At 35.4% G+C, this 20640-nt stretch overlaps 1 protein-coding gene across 3 annotated transcripts in view; it reads right to left on the reverse strand.

Annotated features, from left to right (window-relative positions):
• Positions 1-3628: 3628 nt before the first annotated feature.
• LOC145690619 (valine--tRNA ligase-like) overlaps positions 3629-20640 on the reverse strand; it is a 104265-nt gene continuing 87253 nt past the window's right edge. For all 3 annotated transcript variants that reach the window (XM_081765684.1, XM_081765682.1, XM_081765683.1), the window contains 3 exons: positions 12375-12553; positions 9167-9316; positions 3629-3767 (listed from right to left, as the gene is read on the reverse strand). In XM_081765684.1, coding sequence (XP_081621810.1) covers positions 3699-3767; positions 9167-9316; positions 12375-12553 — 398 coding nt within the window. In that variant the 3' untranslated portion in view covers positions 3629-3698. The remainder of the gene's footprint in view (positions 3768-9166; positions 9317-12374; positions 12554-20640) is intronic.

Below are 20640 nucleotides of genomic sequence, written 5' to 3' on the forward strand. Positions count from 1 at the left end.
TTAGATGAGTTATGATACTTGGACAAATTCGATACTACAGAGCCTTCTTCTCTTGCGTCCACGCTATGTTCTTTGATTCTGGTTTCTGTTCTTTTCGGCCATTCCAATGTAAGATTCATTACCTTCACAATCCGCCTGGTATATATCTGAATGTGTTAATGTGACTACGAAATGATTTTTTCTCTTGCTAAGCCGCTTCTAAGTTTGCTGAAGATTTTACGAAACGATGATTCAGGATCTTCGTGCGATGTTCTGCAATTTAAGTGTTACACAAGGATAAAGATGTAACGATATCTATTTTCTGTTATTAACATTGTTGTCTTTAACACTATTATTTCTGTACATGTTGAAGTCTTTTTTTCTATTTTCCACCAGTGCTAAAAGCCCTGTTTAAATTTAGATAAGAGGAATTGGATAAACAATAAGATTGCATAATCAATAACCACAATTTCTATATTTTTAATTGATCTTTGTTCATCAAAATTATACATCAAATTTAAAATCAAATTTATTTCCTAATTAATTTTTACTACCATCATTCCTAACCTCCTTTTGTACTCCAGAAGATCAAACTAGAGGTCACCAGAATTTACTTACTTCTGGTAACGAAGGCAAATGAAGATCATTGTTATGTCAATCTGAACTGGAAATAAATTTTAAAATTAACAGCAATCTAATTTATTGTTAAAGGTAGTTTTTAGTCCAAGAACTACAGGATATTAATTCTTAACGTAGTCTTCATTATTATTGATTGATTCAAAAATTTTCTCAAAATAGAATTTATGGCAAGTGTATAGTATAATTGAATATTGTTTTTCCCCTCGTGAATTTCAAATAAGAGTAATTTTCGTGTTTATGTTTTACAGGTAATAGTTCTCCACTTGAAGACTTTTTGAAGAGTACGAAACCTGGTTTTTAAGATTCGTAATCTCACTCTTCTCCAATTCTGTGCATGCAAAAGCGCAAGATGACATTTCAGTTTTAAATGTAAGATGATTTTCCAGTGAAAGACTTCAATCTAATAAGGATGACAGGCGAATCTACTGAAACCATATATGATAATTATGCTAGAACGTAATAAATGGTGCACATAACTGACATCTCACTATCTGTTATTAAACAAGTATTTCAATTGAAGTTCACATTACTTCAACTGGTAAATTAGCATGTCGAAACCTATACTGATGGCCTTCTTGCTTAGTAGATACGTATCTTTAATGTTATGGCCACAAGAAGCAATTTACTCTACGTTACAAGGCTTGCTTCTACAAGTATTTGAGACATCTTAACAGGTCTGTTTTTCAGCATGAAATTTAATAAACTAGAAGGGCTCGGCGATTCTTTACCGAGTTCATATCAAATACTACATATATGTTCTGCGTGCTCCAGTTAATTTTATATCGAGTTTAAGTTCCTAAATTAGGATGCACTGATTTCATATTTTTTCAAATTTGATTTAAATTTATATTAGATATTTTTATATACAAATATAATATAATAATTTTCATTTTTAGTAAGAAAAATACATATCATTATATGGATATTTCAGATCAATTTGTGAAAAAATGCAACAATGAAAATTAAAATTTATAGCAGTAAGTTTGCTACCAATGACCTTAGGATATGAGTAATAATTACAATCCTAAAGGTTCAACAAATTTTACACTAAAATTGTGAAAAAAGGCTTGGCTTGTCTCTTTACAGCTATTTTCCGTTCCTGGATTCAATACATTCTTTAGAACATTGTCAAAGTGGTTGTCAGACTCCTAGGATGTCTGTACTTCCGTCTTATTGTGAGTTATAAAAGAAAAATCTCGTCCAGTTCTTTACCAGGAGATAAGGTGCCTAAGATCGATGACACATTCCCGCGCTGGATGGCAATGCTGATATGTTGGAAAAGAAATGCAGTAGCTCGGGGGTCACCAGTTTTGATCGCTATTCGATGACCAACTTCATTAATGAAATTAGATCCTTCGTTAACCCACGACCCACTGGTTTCTATTGCTACTATGTTCTTTATTGCATGGCTTTCATTAACCATACCTCTTGTTGCAATGTGACGATATCTTTTATTGCATATGATGAAATACAGTAGATATTTGTTATTGATAATCTTCAGGTGCTTACATATATGTAGGACTTCGATATCTTGAATGTGACTACAAGGCTAGAACAGGAGATAAAGAAAGACGACAGAATTTTCCGTGGTACCTTATATAAGAATAACAGCCATCTTCTTGTTGTGCTGCATGATTTGTACGTAAATGTTAACGAAATTTGTAAAAGAAGTAATAATAATTATTTTAGCCTAATTGGAATATCACTTGCCTCAAATTGGAGAGTTTCTACACACTTCAGTCTCTAAAGCTAATAATAAAATCCTGAGTACCCAAATGTATTATGATATCTTAAAAAGCTACTACTTACCTGTAAGATCTTCATACTAAGTTTATATATTGATTTCATTCAGAAAAATTCAAATTCAACCCATTATGTGACAGTCTACTTGATTGCTTTCTTCAACACAAATTACTATTTTCGTTCTCTCTGAATGAAATTCTGAAATCCTTTCATTTTCTCATTACAAATATTTTTACTAATATTAATCGATGAAAATCACTTTGAAAAATTCGCATTAAAAGAAAGAAACATAAGCTCTCTCTCTCCCACACACACATACATACATATATATAGTACAGCCCACTTATAACGTATATTACGAACATAAATGAAATCCCGTCACACCGCCTATTTAAAACATGGAAGAAATAACCGTATATTACGAACATTATTTTCCGTAATGACCGCTTATTGCGAAATTTTCAGAACGGAGTCGTTTTCTTTTCATCTGCTCGTGGATAACTCAGATACCACAAAACTGGTTTTCACAGGTGTTGTCGCTGTGCAAGCCAGGCATGACTCACTCCTCCCACTCCGATGACAGCAGAAATCGCCCCAGGTACAGATATTTCCTGCAACGCGCGCCCAAAAGAGTTCAAGGTCGAGGTTAAAAATAAATCTCTGTTTTCACTGGAGCTCATTGTGTTAGACGCGGAGAGAAAGTGAGGTGCGTTTTTCGGTAGCTGCACGGTAGGAACATGCCGCAAGTTGATATTTTTAACACGTGTTTGTGCATCGCTAGATTTAAAGATGGCAAACAAAAGGAATACTATCTTTTCGAACACAGCAACACGGTCTACGAACAGCAGCAGCAGACACGGTTCAGAAGGAAATTACAGACTTCTTCAAGCGTGCTTGAACAGGTAAGAAGAACTGCAATATATATGATAGGCTAAATAACAATTCAATTAATAATACTATCTTCAAATGTAATGCTATACTGCTGTATACTCTTTTTTAAATATGTCTGCTTGTTATCTAATCCTCTGTTTTTTTCCACAATTCGGAAAAATACATGATTTTGTTTATAACGAAGTTCGGATATAAAGAACTCGTTGGTTCCTTGAAATTCGTTATAAGTGGATGACACTATATATATATTCACTGGAAACAAGCTCCCATAATTTTCGCACAGCACACAGTAGGTAGAATTTCTGCACAAGTTTCGCATTTTCCGGTCACTTCTACTAATTTAACGAGGAAAATTGAGAATAGAATAACTTCTAACTTTTTAAAATTAATTATGTATTTACAAAATTATCTCAGTCTTACAATAAAAAGAGTATTTACAAATAATACTAATTCACTAATGTTTTTGTATCACACATATTCTCTATCTTCTTCAATTCTCTTTCTAGAGATTCAATCTGTAAAAGAAATGAGGGCAAATTTATTAATCTTTGAAGAGAATTATACATAGATAGAATACACTAGTGTGTTAGGTAGAATAAATAAATGGAGAAAACATAGTTAACTTTGTCAATACTTCTCTAGTAAAGGACTTTCAACAAAACGAAATTCAAAGAATGAACAAGAATTTTAAGAATGATGCAAAAAAATGGATCAAAAGATTGCGATCTTGGTCAAGAATTTTAAGAATGATAATAAAAAAAGAAAAATAAAGAAATAAGTTTTTAAAAAGAGGATCCAAAGATTGCGATCTTGGTCAAGAATTTTAGGAATGATCCAAAAAATGCATCAAAAAGATTGCGATTTTAGTCAATAACTAGTTTTTGGATCAGGGACCAAAAAATTTTTGAGCGGCTCCTAAATTGAGTTTTCGTATTTTCTACGGACTAAGCACATCATACTGAGTTAATTAACTGATAATTTGGGTTTGGGTACGCTATATATAGTTCTCCAGATATAAGATCTACAAGAAAATTTTGAATATATTGGATCTTCTGATCCAAAAAGTGCAAACCTATAGAGAATACTAGTTAGAGAATACGGTTAACGAAAAATCAACCGCTTTCCCCTATTTCTCATACACTAGCTTCCAACAAAAATATCCATTAATGGAGGGTTGAAAAACAAATAACATCCAAAATACAAAAAGAGATAGTTGCTTGCACAATCTCGTACCTATAAAACACTAAGGCTTGTTGCCTCACAAACTTTTTTGACTAACATACATAGTTACCAAATAACCAAAATTGGTAATATTGATGAACATGTAGGAATGTGCAACACTGGAAATATTTTTCTTTTCTACTCCCAACAATATCTTAATGTAGTAAAACTGTTTCTATTTTTGGAATTCTTTAGCTCTGCAGGGTCCTCAACTTTTTTTTTTTTTTTTTTTTTTTTTTTCAAGCTAAGCTATGTAAATGTTTAAGCGTCGGAAGTCTTATAGAACGGCTATGTATGTCCATCCGTCCGTCTATCTTGTCTGTTAACAGGTATCAAAGCAAAAACGGTACGATATATCACGAAGCGCTTTTGTGCAATCTATTTAACGTCCACATAATAGGTTGTATCTTCTCCGTTAACCTTCTATTCAAATCGTAAGTGAATGGAATTAACCATTTCCTGTTTTAAGGTTTATTGTCGTAGTATTAAAACAGTAATAGATTGCAACAAGCTGCTTTTTATATCAGTTCAGCGTCTCAAAAGAACGCATCACCACCACCAGCAACGCTCTATCTAAATCGGAAGTGGTTTAAATTTCCTTACTTCCAGTCTCAATATTGGTTTCCATAGGGCAAAAACGGTCAAAGATATTGAGATGCGGTTTTATGCAACCCATTCAATGTACGAAGAATAGGTATCATCTCATACGTTAACAATCTATCCAAACCAGAAGTGGTAGAAATCAACAACTTCAGTTTCAGCATTGATCCAAACAGAACAGAAATGGTAATATATATCGAGAAGCTGTTTTTAATAATCGATTCAGCGTCTCAAGAGAACATATTATCACTACCCACAGCTCTCAATGCACACCGAAAGTTGTTGAAATTAATCACTTCCGGTTTTAATGTTTATCGCCATAGAACAAAAGCTATAGTACTGTCTTATTTTTTGCAACCGATTTAGTGTCTCAAGAGAACGTACCCCCGCACCAGCAAAACTGTAAATGGTTAAAATTAACTGCTACTTCAGGTTTCAATACTGATTTTCATAGAGCAAAAACTCTAAAAGATACCGAGAAGCTGTTTTTCGTAGTCGATTCAGCATCCCAAGGATAAGTTCCATCTCTTCCATTAACTTTCTATTCAAACTCAGAAGTTGTAGAAATTAACCTATTCCTGTTTTAACGTTGATCCTCATAGACAAAAAACGGTAAAAAGATAAAAGAAGCGGATTCTGCAGTTGATTCAGCGTCCCAAGAACAGGTTTCATCGCCTCCGTTAACCCTGTATTGAAACCAGAAATGATAGAAATCACCAGTTTCAGCCTTGATGCCCATAGAACAGATGCGGTAACACATGTCGAGAAGTGGTTTTCTGCAATCGAGTGTCTCAAGAGAACATGCCATCAGTACACAGAAAACTCTACGGAAACCGTAAGTGGCTGAAATTTACTAGTACTTCCGTTTTTAATATTGATTTCCATGAAGTAAAAGTGGTAAAAGATATCGAGAAACCGATTCCTGCAATCAATTCAGCATCCAAAAAATAAATGAAATCTCCTTCTTTAACAATGTATTCAAACCGGAAGTGGAGTGAAAACGATAAGATATTTCGAAAAGCGTTTATTTTCTTTTTACACAGATTCAGCGTCCCAAGAATGAATTTTATCTAGAATTTGATGTGTTTGTTGAAACCGGAAGTGGTAAAAATCTACGATTTCTCGGTTACAACATTGATCATATAATGGAAGTAGATAGCGACAAGCAGTTTTTGATATGGATTCAGTACCACAAGAATATGTTCACTTCTGATTTTATTCTTTTATTGCAACAGGAAGTGATAAATATCAATTAGCACTTCTAGTTTCAATTCTAACCTCCAAAGAGCCAAAATAGTAAGATGGCTTTTTGATATGGACTCAGGGTCCGACGAATAGTTTCTGTCTTTAATCTTATTCCTCTATTTCAATCGGTAGTTATGAATATACTATTTCAAGTTTGAATATTGTATTCGCATAGTTTGGAAGTCAACCGTAATTTCACACTATGAAGCGAAACTCATTTTTTTTTCTTTTCTTTCTGTAATTTTAGTGAATATCTCAAAGTAGATATATGGGCCGGAGCCAGAAATATGTATGCGTAGTTTATGAAACAATTGTGAGTCAGTATACGAAAATTTATGCACTATACGAAAAGCCACTAACAACTTTGGATACGAAACTAAATCACAAAATTCACTAACTTGGACCACACGTAAATATCTGCTTGGCACCATGAATCTCTACGTGATTTTCAAGAAGCCTTCATTTTGTTATTTGACATAATGTATGTGTGGTTAGATAACCATTGACAGAACTATTTTAAGATTATTGGATTTTCGCTTATTGTAATTACGAATTGGTATCCAACAGTTCTGATAAGTACTTTATATCCAGAGAAGTTTGGAACCACAATATGTGATTAACTTGCTGCGTTACATGACATAAGGCTTCTTAAATCATTCTGATAAGGGGAGCTTGAGAAGCGTGCTCGAAATATTGATAATTTAAAGAGCTTTGGTTGCCTCAGGATTACTTTCAGATTTGTAATCTGGATAATAATTTAATAAAATAAATTTAACGACTTAACAGGTCGTCAATGGCTGCCTAACTGTAGTGTTTCAACAAGCACCGAGTTGAGTTTCTTATTACCTTCTCAAGCCATTCCTTCTATTGCCTTGAAAAAACCTCTTTTGTTTTACAGTGCTGATAGCCTATTATATCGCGTCTAACCCAGTGGCTAGATACAATATTTCAAATGTATTTTCAAATGTAAATGTTTTTTCAAATGTAAGTCAATTTTTAGCTCTGCAAGGGTACAAAAGCTGTTTCTACATCCAGTTTGATATGGCGTTCGTTAACCTCCTGTACCTTAAGAAGAAGAAGAGATACCTACAAACTGTTTTCAATGTCGATTTGCTATGCTGTTTTCAATGTCACGACAATGATGTCTTCCGGAATCTATTTCGAAGGTTTTTGGGTAGAGGCAATTGCAGGACAAATAAAGTTAGTTTCTCGGGCTTATTTATGTAATATACGCGAATGGGACCGCCTAAGCTTCCTGTAAATTTATTCTAATTTATTTACATAAGATAAGAGGTCACGGTGCTTCAGTAGTAGAACATTTACTTCTTGTGAATACGGTCGCAGCTTCGATTTCAGAGCATACTATCTTGAGGTGAAGTACATCGTATCTGGGAATTTTCCCAGGGTTCTCTGTTTTTCCTTATTCGCTTATTCCATAAATTATTTTATCTTCATCAGTCAAATATATTTACTGTCTGTCTTCTTTAGCCTACAGTTCATACCTTCAACACTACCTACATATTTCATTTCGTTTCCTAACACATTAATGTAAAATTAATGTAAGAAAAAAAAACTATTTACCTTCGTGTAAACTAAGTTTTGCTGGAATTAGGAGGACGTAACAGGTAAAACTGTATACCGTATTAAGCTATTGTTTTCATTTAAGGACACCAATATGAATGACTCGAATAGTTTATTGCACACTCCATACATAATATATTAGAAGTTAAATCTGGACATTGTAAGTCCATCAAAATAAATATTAGGCATTAGTTTTTTTTTTTTTTTTTTTTTTTTTTTAATTGAATGAAAATGTTACGAAAATATTTTTGTATATAGTACTTATCTTGTTACTTCGTATTTTACTTGAGTTTCTCTGTTCTGTACCTAGTATTTATTAGTTTGTTACAACGTTTTTACTTCAATATGTCTGACACATTTTGTAAGAATAGCAAACACTAACCTTTATATGAGCCCTCGAGATCGTAATCCGATGATTTAATTTCCTGGCATGATTTCGGTAACCAATCCTGTTGCCGTCGACTGCCAATACTAAATGAAGAGCTCTGCCTTTACAAAGACTTCTACATGTTATTTAATTTACGTAATCCTTTTTCAAGGAAAACACTAAAATCGGCAATTGCTTTTCGCACTATTGGCAATCACACACATGCACTAGCTCAAAACTCGACGGTACCAAATACACATAAATAAGAAAAACAATCTTGGACGTAATTAAGAATAAGCTATTTACATTTTAATTGTTGCTGATCACCTAGATACTGTACAAATTATACATAAATAAAAACAATTTTTCGAACGCAATTATTTACACAAGCTTACATTTTTCAAATTGTAAATAGCGTTTGTAAATAATTACATCCACGATTGTTTTTATTCATGTATAACTGACAATGTCAAGTTCTGAGTTAGTGTGTGCAGGCAGGTGATCATCAACAGTGAAAAACGCATACGCTGATTTATTTTTTCCTTTGAAAAAAGACTTCGATAAGTAACATATAAGAATCTTTGTGAAGCTGAAGCTTTTCATTTAGTGGCTGGCACCCGATGGCAACCAGATTATTTTCCAAAATCATACCAGAAAATCAAATCATCCAATTAAGATCCACACGGTACCAATATTAAATCTTAAAAATATCTTGTTAGTAGCAGATGTTTGGAGATGAGCAGACGAAATACTACTAATAATTACGTACTTTGAAATCGAAAGTTATAAAACATTTTTTTCTATATAAGTACCAATCCTTTCTTTATATATACTGGTGCGTGTGAAACGTAAATAAGAAATCATGTCAATGTAATGGAAAACATTTACTACAATATCTACCTTATTCGAATGTTTCACTTGTACATCCAAAGGTGCTTTACTTTTATATCCTGATGACGCAACAATTTGCTGTAATTTTTCAAGCTCTTTCGTAAGCTTTTCTTTCTTTTTCTTAACTTCATTCAGTTTGCTTGCAGCGTTAATTGAATCCTATGTAAAGAAAAGAACATGAGTTTAAACAAACGTGATATTTCCCATACAAAATAATTTATTGTAACATTTGCAATGCAATAGAAAATGGGCAAAAAAAGACATTTACATTTAAATGAAATTATAGGATATGTCGTTTATATTTAGTATGCGTAGTCTCCGAGATTCACAGAGAAAATTCTATGATTTGTGAAGCATTCATTTAAGAATAACTTATAACGTGTTTGTTAAAAATCTTATTTCTGTTCGTTCTGTACTTAGGAAAATAGTGTTGTTGAACTTGACCAAGATATTCGAAACCAATCTCACACTGGAAAGAATATCAGTTTTGTCATAAGTGTGAGGTAAGCAGCTTTCAAAAACTACTGTTATACTGCCATTAGAAGTTTGGCAAACTACACTATATATACCATATATTTTTAAAACAGTTTTACATCTATCAATAGAAAATTCAACTTTCAACACGCAGGAGATACAAATGAAACGTAATACAAATAGTAGGAACTAAAGAAATAAAACCTGACTTTCTTACCTTTTCAAGTAAGAATTCCTTACGTTCTTACAATTGGAGTGTATGAAGAGTAAAACTATAATTTTGAAAAAATAACATCAAAGTACTAAAATGTTGACATCAGTACTCAAGTTTGACAAAATGGAATAAATTTCATCCTGAGAAGCAAATTCTAAACTTAGTTTTGAGTGCAGAATGAATTTTGTATACGACATACACCCTCCATTCCAAAAGAAACCGAACGTTAAAAAGCAATGTACATTTTGGGACAAATCATTTTTATTAATCAATGTATTCCCCTTCTGCATCGATACACATATTTGCACGCTCCAACAAGTTGTCAAACGACTTCTCCATGTCCTTTATTGGAATGGTCTTTAGGACGGCGGTCGTCGCCTTCTCAATGGCATCAATCGATACGTGCCACTTTCCTTTCATCGCCAAATGCAGTTTCGGGAACAGATAGAAATCGCACGGAGCGAGATCTGGTGAATAGGGCGGATGATGCAACCGAATAATGTGATTTTTGACCAAAAATTCAGTTACAAGTCGCGAACGATGTGATGGTGCATTATCGTCCAAAAGAGTCCAACTGCCGATTTCGCGATATTCGGGCCGAATACGACGAATTCTTGCCAGCAAACGCTTCATGACGCCCAAGTAAAACTCTCCAGTGACTGTCTGGCCGGGCTGAACAAATTCTTTGTGGATAATTCCTTTTGAATCGTAAAAACAAATCAGCATCACCTTAACTTTTGACTTCACCAAGCGACTTTTTTTTTGGGTGTTCCTTCATCCGGCGCTCTCCATTCAGCACTTTGCCGCTTTGTTTCGGGCTCATATTCAAAACACCACGTCTCGTCACCAGTTACAATCGATTTCAAGAAGTTTCGATCCTGCCGAGCACTTTTAACGATGTCTTTGCAATGCGCAATTCGATCAACTTTTTGGTCTTCGGTGAGTTTGTGAGGTACAAACCGCGAATTAACCTTCTTAAGGCCCAAAACTTCGGTCAAAATGCGGTATGCGGTTGTTTGAGGAATGCCTAATTCCATTTCAATAACTTTCACCGACGATTTTTTGTTATGTTTGATGAATTCACGCACTTTTTCGATGTTTTCTTCCGATAATCCGGTTCTGGGACGGCCTGATCTTTCGTCATCATCCAGCGTCTCTCTACCCGATTTGAATCGCCTGAACCACTCGTAAACTTGCGTACGGGATAGACACTCATCACCATATGCATTTTGTAGCATTTGGTGCGTTTCACTAAAAGTTTTACCCAGTTTAACACAAAACTCAATTGCAGCTCGTTGTTTGAAACTCATTTTCCGACCGATGTACACAACACACTGACAGTTGAAACGCAATAACTTTGTTGCCGTGCATCCAAATGTCATGACATTTATACCAGTTGTCAATGAGGGACTACGCCATCTACCGGTAAAATATTACAACAGATGGCACTAGTGGTACTATTTGTTTTCACAAGTTCGGTTTCTTTTGGAATGGAGGGTGTATGGTAAAAGAAACTATTCCACGTAAAGAAACTATTTGCTGAAGTCAAGGTGGCTCAGTGTACATCGTTCATCTCTGAAGCGTACATTTGCATCTTGAGCTGACATTTTTAACTTATTTATTTATTTATTTATTTATTTATTTATTACAAACACCGTGATTTTTTCCATAGTACTAGTCTTCAATTATCATGTTTTGATTTGCTTCATAATCTATCTGCATTTATCAGCTTCTCATATAGCTTCAAAATAATTATCAAACGATGAAGTTACAATTTCAATAAATAAATCAATCAAAATGGTTACATGGAATTTCGTTCCAAAGAGTTTCTCTGAAATAAAATATTTTATAGAGAAATTAATTTCATATTTATTTTTGTCTAAATAACAAATGAGTCTTAAAAAAACAATGTTTCGTTGGCTATTAGGATCAGCTACATAAGATACCGGTTAGTACTCATGAAGAAAAAAATATTTAAATATAAAAAAAATTATGGAAGACTACTTGACGTAAAGAAAAAAATGAAATGAAATCTTTGAGTTTTACGTCCCACGGTTATGCCGATTAGGCTAAAGGAGACGGTGATAATGAGAGATGAGTGAAATGGTGGAATGAAGAAAGTGGGAGGAAACGGGAGAACCCCGAGAAAACCCACGAGCACGGTGTTTGTCCACCACAAAGTTCACTTGGCGGGGGCTGGGATCGAACCCGGGACCCCAAGCACCAGAGGTGAACGCTCTACCACTAAGCCACCGCGCCCCCCTGACGTAAAGAAAGCAATGCTACCTAGAAGAAGATAATAAATGAGACGTAGTTCCACATAATTTTCTGAACAAGTTATCTGCTGAAGAAGGCAATAACTATTTGGACAAATATTCACAATTAAACAATTTTGAATGTTTTGACGTACGTACTTTTCAATGAATACTGTTTAGGAATGTTGATAAGTGATTACTAGGCTTCTTTCTCCTGGGTAAGCAGTCCTTTAAGAAATATACAAACGAAATTTTAAAAGAAATATTTCATTACCTCTACTTTAAGATGTACAGAGCAACCATGATTCACTGTATCAGTAACCCAATCCTTCTTGAAAGAATGTTGCTCGGTCCCTTCCACAGATATTTCACCGCATCCAGAAAGAAACTGAATTACTTTAACGTATTCTTTGAAAATAGCACAATCTTCCTTGCATGACGAAGAAATTGCGACTGAAACGAACAAGATTAAACGTTAATAAGAGTTAAGAAAATGAAGTGTTTCAAAGCAGTTTTAAAAGCGATTCTAAGTTTCTCTGCAAGTTGACATCTTCGATTATCTCTACTGTAGATATGGTTACAAGCCCACCTAATAAGACATTAAACAATTTTAGGGCGGATTGAAAAAGCTTTTCAGTCAGATAAGGTGATGAGTGTGAGGTAATCAAGAGTCATCAGGCTTTTGCAGAGAGTGGAGGTTGAGATTGTATTGGATAAGGAAATTATAAGCAAAGAATTTTGCAGTGGTGAGCTTTTGTTTTCAGTGTTCTTTTTTTTTATTTTTTTATTTCACGACTGAATTGTTTGCTGATAGGATTGATAAGATTAAGGGAGATATCTTAAACACAAACTAAATACAACTTTCTTACAAGACTGTCTATAATCTTTATTATAAATTAACTAGAAATTTTACAGTTTTGGACGTATATCACTTCCTTCTTCAGACTACTACTCCAACTGAAATCATAAATAACATTACATCATTTGTTATCTCTACCAATCTTAGATTGGAGATTAAATGGGGAGATATCTTAGAGTGGAGAATGATGGGAAGGAAGACTCATGTGGTTAAACAGAAAATTTTCCATTTTGTAGTATTTGATCACAGAACACCTTCATAAATTTTCAACCCCTTTCCAAAGGCAGGTGCCATAATCTACTGGCAGATGTCCTTCTACAACTTTAGTTCTTCTTCTTCTTAATAATAATAATAATAATAATAATAATAATAATAATAATAATAATAATAATAATAATAATAATAATAATAACTATTATTATTATTATTATTATTATTATTATTATTATTATTATTATTATTATTATTATTATTATTGTTGTTGTTATTATTATTACTACTACTTCAGTTAGTGTCCCGTTTCACTATAGAGGCTACAGCTTAACGTGACAAGCAAACCACATAAGCTCTCGCTTCAAATTGCGCCCTTGCTAACCATATGGCCAAGAGGGAGCTAAAGTATTTTTTTAGAATTCAAAAATAAAATCTCATGTCGATTTCTTAACATACAGTGATTTTCTTAGTACGAAAGTACTGAGTAACGAATATTAACACTCCCTTCATAAAAGATTATATTACATTCTTATAACCGTCACCACGTTATAGAAGTATTTTTTGTGGATGCTATGTATATTTCGTAAAGGCAGTGATTATTTTTTCGATTTATACTTTATTATGCGACGCAAATAAGTTCTTTCTTCGGTGGGAATTGCTTCTTCTCACGCAACTGGACAAAGAAGTCTTTCATTGTTCTTTTTTCATATATATATTTAAAACATTGCTTTGTGGTGAGAACATTTCAGTAACCGACGAAGCTTCTCAGTGTTTCTCCCTGACTTATTAATATGCACAGTCTATATTCTACAGTTATTTGGAACTGAATTAAGTGCTTTCTTTAATCGTTTATGGAAATACTGCGATTTGGAGCACATCAGGTTAAGAAGCGACTGAATGGCACCAGCCACATCGCTTTAGCAGTTCGTTATCTGTACTTTCACACGCCCGAGTTATCGCAACGTTTTGTGCGTCATGGCAAGTGGACTAATATTAACGTCAACTCTTTCTTACGTTCTATTTGCATGTACATGCAGGTGATTTAACCTGAGTGCTTTTAAGAATGAACTGCCAACATTGACGAATGCACCAAAGCAGTTCGTATCTCGAACCTTTTGGTTCGGGGAGTGTTACTCCACGTTTCGAAGCAGCAACCATGCACGTCGCGTCGAGCTTCAAGTACAATATTGTGCTAAGGGGCATAAGCTATTAGCCGGTGAAGAACGTGTTCTTACGGCTAGCCCCAATCAATAAGTCCCAGGCTCATAGACCTAGTGCGTGAAGTTCTAAACGCGCCCTCCAACATTAGCATTCCACTTTGGAGACTGTGTTATTTTACCGAAGACTCGTGTGGACTCTTCAGGACTGTTTGGAGCAGCAACTAGATTACTACGTGGGATTATCCTGGCGACACTTCCCCAGTGCTAATCCCCCAAGTGCGTCAATGGTGTGAGAAAAGCATTTATAGTGAAATCTCAATTAAAATCTTCTATGTATATATATATATATATATATATATATATATATCGGGTGTTGCAAAATAAAGTGTTACAACTCTTGGGAGGTGACTCCTGCCACTGAGACAAGAAAAAAAGTTCTCTTGAACTTTCGGCTATCGGACATAGTTTCGAATCTATATAACCGCTACCAGGTTATAGAAGGATTTTTTGTGGATACTCTGTATATTTCGTGAAGCCAGTGATTATTATTTTCGATTTATACTTTATTCAGCAACGCACATAAGTTCTTTCTTCGGTGGGAATTGCTTCTTTCCCACACAATTGGACAAAGAAGTCTTTCATCATTTTTTCATATATACCGGTAGGTATATTTAAAACATTGCTTTTGCTGAGAACATTTCAGTTAGTGACTAACCATTTCAGTGTTTCTTCCTGACTTATTATATGCACAGTATATATTCTATAGTTATTGGGAACTGAAGTAAGTGCTTTCTTTAATCGCTTATGGAAACATTATAATAGATTAGAGAAATACGGGCTGACCAGATGTCCCAGTAGCCAAAGTGGCACCAGCCTCACAGTTTTCGTAGTTCGTTATCTGTACTTTCTCACGCCAGTGTTATCGCCGTGTCTAGTGCATTATGGGCAGTTGACTAAAATTTAACATAAATTGTTTTTTATATTCTGTTTGTATGTGCATACAGGTGAGTTAACTGAGTGATTTTTGAAATGAACTGCGAACACTTTTCCGTTGACCATTACAACCCGTAGCTTGAGCTTGGATGCTCAGAGAGTTCGACTCCGGTGTTGTACGCAGCCACCACGCACGTTGCGTGGGTTAAGTTTTGTGAAGGGGCACAAGCTATTTAGCCGGTGAAGGACGATTTCTTACGGCTAGCCCCAACTAGTGAAATCCCAGGTCCGCAGACCTTGTGCGTTTAAAAAGTTATATACGCGCCCTCCAATATCAGTATTCCACTGTGAAGATCTTCTTTTCGTTTATTCACTGAAGATTCACCTTTACGCTGCAGGACTGTTCAGCGTAACAACTGGATTCATCGTGGGACGATCCAGACAACTTTCCCCCAGTGCTAACCCCCCAAGTGTGTCAATGGTGTGAGAGAAGCATTTGTGGTGATATCTGAATCATAATCATATATATATAAAGGGCTATATTGCCTGAAAAGGGCAAAGTGTGATTTCAGCGACTAAAATTGTTATATATCCTCAGTGTTTAGTGTTGTGTCCATTCCTCTTCGCTATTTTTTTAAATAGTGTTCTAATAAATAAGTATAGTGTTATTTAATCTAGTGTGTTTTCGTTGTTTGTATGAGTGATGTTTGTGTGCGTTATGGTCTGGATGACCGTCTGATCGTCCGTGAGGTTTTCGAGACGAGACACCCGAACCTCTCGGCGCCTAATGCTCATCTCATTATTGAGACCGACGAGCTTTTTGGAAACAGTTTGTAACCTTTCTTGGAGAGGTCCTTCATCGTCCTGTCCAGGTAAGTTAAAGTATCGGGAGTATACTTATTGGCAGTACCACGAGCCACGAACAGTGACCTCGAACTCATTTGGTTACAAATAAATGTCCGCCCGAACAGCGACTTGACACCCTGGCGGTTACAAATAAATGATAAGATTACGTACTAAGTTTTAATCACAAATATACAAGTGTACAGTATATATAATTAAGAACTAAAAATTTTCTCTTCCTGTGTACCTTGCAATGCATGTAGTTTCTACGTTATGCTGTGATAACCTATGTAGTACGTTAAAATAAGAAAAAAAAAAAAATATATAGTACCTGAGTCTTTTACTTATTGCATTATATTTAAGACTACAATCGCCAGTGAACAATTAAGCAAATTTGAAAAAAAATACTACTAGTTTTGAGAATGTGATTCCAAATGCTTCTTAAGATTATCTTTGCGAGCAAAATATTTACCACAGTGGTTACATGGAAACGGTTTGTAGCCTGTGTGAGTTAAGAAATGTATTGACAGATACTCCTTTTTACTGAAAGATTTAGTACAATAGTTACAAGGAAATGGTTTATCACTAGTGTGGGTTAATAAGTGTCTTCCAAGGTAATCTTTTCTACTGAAAGATTTACCGCACTGGTTACAAGGATACGCTTTCTCAGATGTATGAATTACTAGATGCTTCATTAAATTAACTTTTTGAGAGAAAGATTTACTACATAAGTTACAAGGAAATTGTTTTTCACCTGTATGTATAAATAAATGTCTTGAAAGATGACTCTTTTTGGTAAAGGATTTGCCACACTGGCTACATAAGTATGGTTTCTCTCCCGCATGAAGCAATAGGTGTTTTGTCAGATTACCTTTTAAAGTAAAGCATTTACCACATAAAGAACAAGAAAATTCTTCCTTAATTGTGTGAGTTAACAAGTGCCTCTTAAAAAACTCATTGCGAATAAAGGATTTACCACACTCGTTACATATATGTGGGTCCTTAGTCCTTAATAGTAAGTTTATGGTATGTTTTGTAGCGTATGATTTTTCGCAATGATTACATATATTTGAATTCTTATTTACATTTGTTGATACTTCTCCTCTCGGTTTACTTGTGTCACCCAAGCAGGTACCGCATTTAATACAAGAAAATAGATTCTTCACGCAGTTGGAGTTGTTGTCATCGCTTTTGTTAATTTCCAATTCGTATGAATTCCGTTCATTATTGCATTGTATTGTTTCATTTGTCGATGTCTTACATGATGTCTTTTGCACATCACTTTCTTCTATCTTCAATTCGTTGTCAAAAACATTAAGATATCTAACGTTATCGTTCGTCGAAAAATCTGACTTCATCCCAGGTACTTCTACGTTGGAAATCGAAGCACTACCTATGCCATCATAAGTAGTATTATGTTCAGTTTTGATTAATGATAATATCGTTTCTTTGTCTCCAATAGATCCTAACTCATTTTCTTCTCGTGGCTCTTCTTTGATATAAACTGATTCCACATCACAGAGCAACTGAGATTCAATGGAGCATTCTTTACTTCCCATCTTCAAATCATCACTCATCATGATATTAACGTAAATAATAAATTTTATAATTCCACACACATTGAATAGAGGAAATTTTTCTTTGATACATTATGAATGAAATTTCAGTAGTTCGTTTATTGTGTGCTCAATATTCTTTCCCAGCATCGTCTTCACAATTTTTCATTAAAAACCGTGTGGCACGTCTTGCATCACACATCAAATAATGACCCAGAGACTGGAAAACCAAGCTACCCACAAGCGTCATTTCTTGTTCTTCCTACTTTCATATCCGTGGAAACCGCATTTAAAGCAACCTCGCTACATTTATGTTATTTTTCGTATGGGTAATAGTATACAACACTGCAATTCGTGCATCCTCGGTAACTGAGCCGAAAGCGTGGGAAAATGACTTTCGGACGCCAATAGTGCAAAAACTATTCAACGTAAAGAGGGCGGGTAAAAAATTCACTGAAGAAGTCATACCTGCTGTATTGCATTTTGCATGTTTCACAATCCTACCATGCACGCGCAAGGGATTCCCCAAAGGAACGTAAGGAGTCCCGGATAATCTGCCAAATGAAAATTGGTCTAAATGGATATGAATTGATAGGGTTTCTGCCAGGTAACAATAATTCGTTTGTATTAAGTCTATAATTGGAACAAATACAAAATGGCGGACACCTTCAAACCCGTTGTGTGTGGTTGCATAATCGCCAGGTACGGATGCTGGCCAACAGTGATGTTCTGATTATTAAGTGTACCGAATTTGTACTCAAATGTTCTAGAAAGTCATCTGGAGTGTCGGTAGAGCACAACAGATGAAGCAGGGTGATTCACATATGTGGAAACACGTAACAAAAATGTCCAGAAATGCACTCATACTCAGTAAACGTGAGTTCAGAGCGTTGGAAATGTAAGGAATAGCATCAAGAACATGAAAGCCATTGCAAATTCACCAATAATATTTCATCAATCCGATGCAATATGATCTGCACGGTTACATACCAATAAGAATGCAATAACTGATGCCAAGTTGAAATTGTGCAAGGGGACTCACTAAGAAACTGGGTAAACTCAAGGAATGTCAGTAGTGGGATCGCATGATCGATATTGAAATGCGGCCAATGTTTGTGTTGATATCAACATGTAGCTAATGGACAAATGTCAACATGTCCCACCACTACTGAGACCCGCCCCACATGCGAAAACTAGGAAAACAACGTTGTACATTCTGCTATTACATCTGGTGCACTTTTTGGTAAAACGTAACTAGAACACGATTGTATCAATGTCCCATCTTGTTCGGGACATTGTCCCACAGTCGACACATATGAAAATTCTGATAGAGTGTAAAAATAACCAACTTGTATTATGTCCTACGTCTTCTGGGACATATGTCGTACGCGAAATATAGGAAAATACCTCCAGAAATTCGTATCTTACACACAGTACACATGCCAAGACGAAGACGAAAATGAACCAATTTGGTACATGTAACACTATTACTGGAACACCATACATATGGAAAATAAAACTACATGAGAAATAGGAAGAAACGTCTTAAAGCTCTGAATGTTTACAACTGTGCAGGAGTAACAAAATGAAACACACAAACATGTCGGGAGGCTCTACAAGTGTGCATGTTAAACAAAGTGGGTACTCTTCAAAGAAATGAATACAGAGGAAGTGAGGCTCCCTCGAAGCCTCAGGGCTAGAGCGCGAGCGAAAGCGAGCAGAGTAGTCGCAGTTTCCAATCCTACTGGGAGCCCACGGCCTCAGATTTAAGACCTGAGTAGTTATTTTCCTATGTTTCGCACGTGGGACGGTGTCCCAGCAGGAGTGGGACATGTTGAGGTTTGTCCATTAGCTACATGTTGATATCAACACACACATTGGCCGCATTTCAATATCGATCATGCGATCCCACTACTGACATTCCTTGAGTTTACCCAGTTTCTTAGTGAGTCCCCTTGCACAATTTCAACTTGGCATCAGTTATTGCATTCTTATTGGTATGTAACCGTGCAGATGATATTGCATCGGTTTGAGGGAATATTATTGGTGAATTGGCAATGGCTTTCATGTTCTTGACGCTAATCCTTACATTTCCGATGCTTTGAACTCACGTTTACTGAGTATGAGTGCATTTCTGGGCATTTTTCGTTAATTGTTTCCACACATGTAAATTACCCTGCTTCTTCTGTTGTGATCTACCGACACTCCGGAAGTCTTTCTAGAATATTTGAGTACAAATTCGGTACACTTAATAATCAGAACGTCACTGTTGGCCAGCATTCGTACCTGGCGATTATGCAACCACACACAACGGGTTTGAAGGTGTCCGCCATTTTGTATTTGTTCCAGATATCGACTTAATACAAACGGATTATTGTTACCTGGTAGAAACCCTATAAATTCATATCCATTTAGACCAATTTTCATTTGGCAGATTATCCGGGACTCCGTACGTTCCTTTGGGGAATCCCTTGCGCGTGCATAGTAGGATTGTGAAGCATGCAAACTTCAATACAGCAGGTATGACTTTTTCAGTGAATTTTTTACTGAAGAAGTCATACCTGCTGTATTGATAAGCAGGTCCAATGCCCTTATCTGTAGCCTTCACTGTAGCCCTTATCACTTGCCCGATATATATATATCAAAGTGATAAGGGCTACAGTATAGTAAAAAGCAAAGTGTCATTTTAATAAAGCAAATAATTATACATAATCAGTGTTAAGTGTTGTGATCGTCTCTCTTCGTTATTTTTCTTTTTAATAGCATTTTAATAAATAAGTATAGTGTCATTTAACCCAGTGCGTTTTCGTTGTGTGTATGAGTGATGTTTGTGTGCGTTATGGTCTGGATGACCGTCTGATCGTCCGTGAGGTTTCAGAGACGAGACATCCGAACCTCTCGGCGCCTAATGCTGATCTCATCATCGAGACCGACGAGTAATTTGGGAACAATTTTGTAATCCCTTCTTGGAGAGGT

This window comes from Thermobia domestica, chromosome 7, assembly GCF_964235325.1.
Source record: "Thermobia domestica chromosome 7, izTheDome1.hap1.1, whole genome shotgun sequence".
NCBI classification, from domain to species: Eukaryota; Metazoa; Arthropoda; class Insecta; order Zygentoma; family Lepismatidae; genus Thermobia; species Thermobia domestica.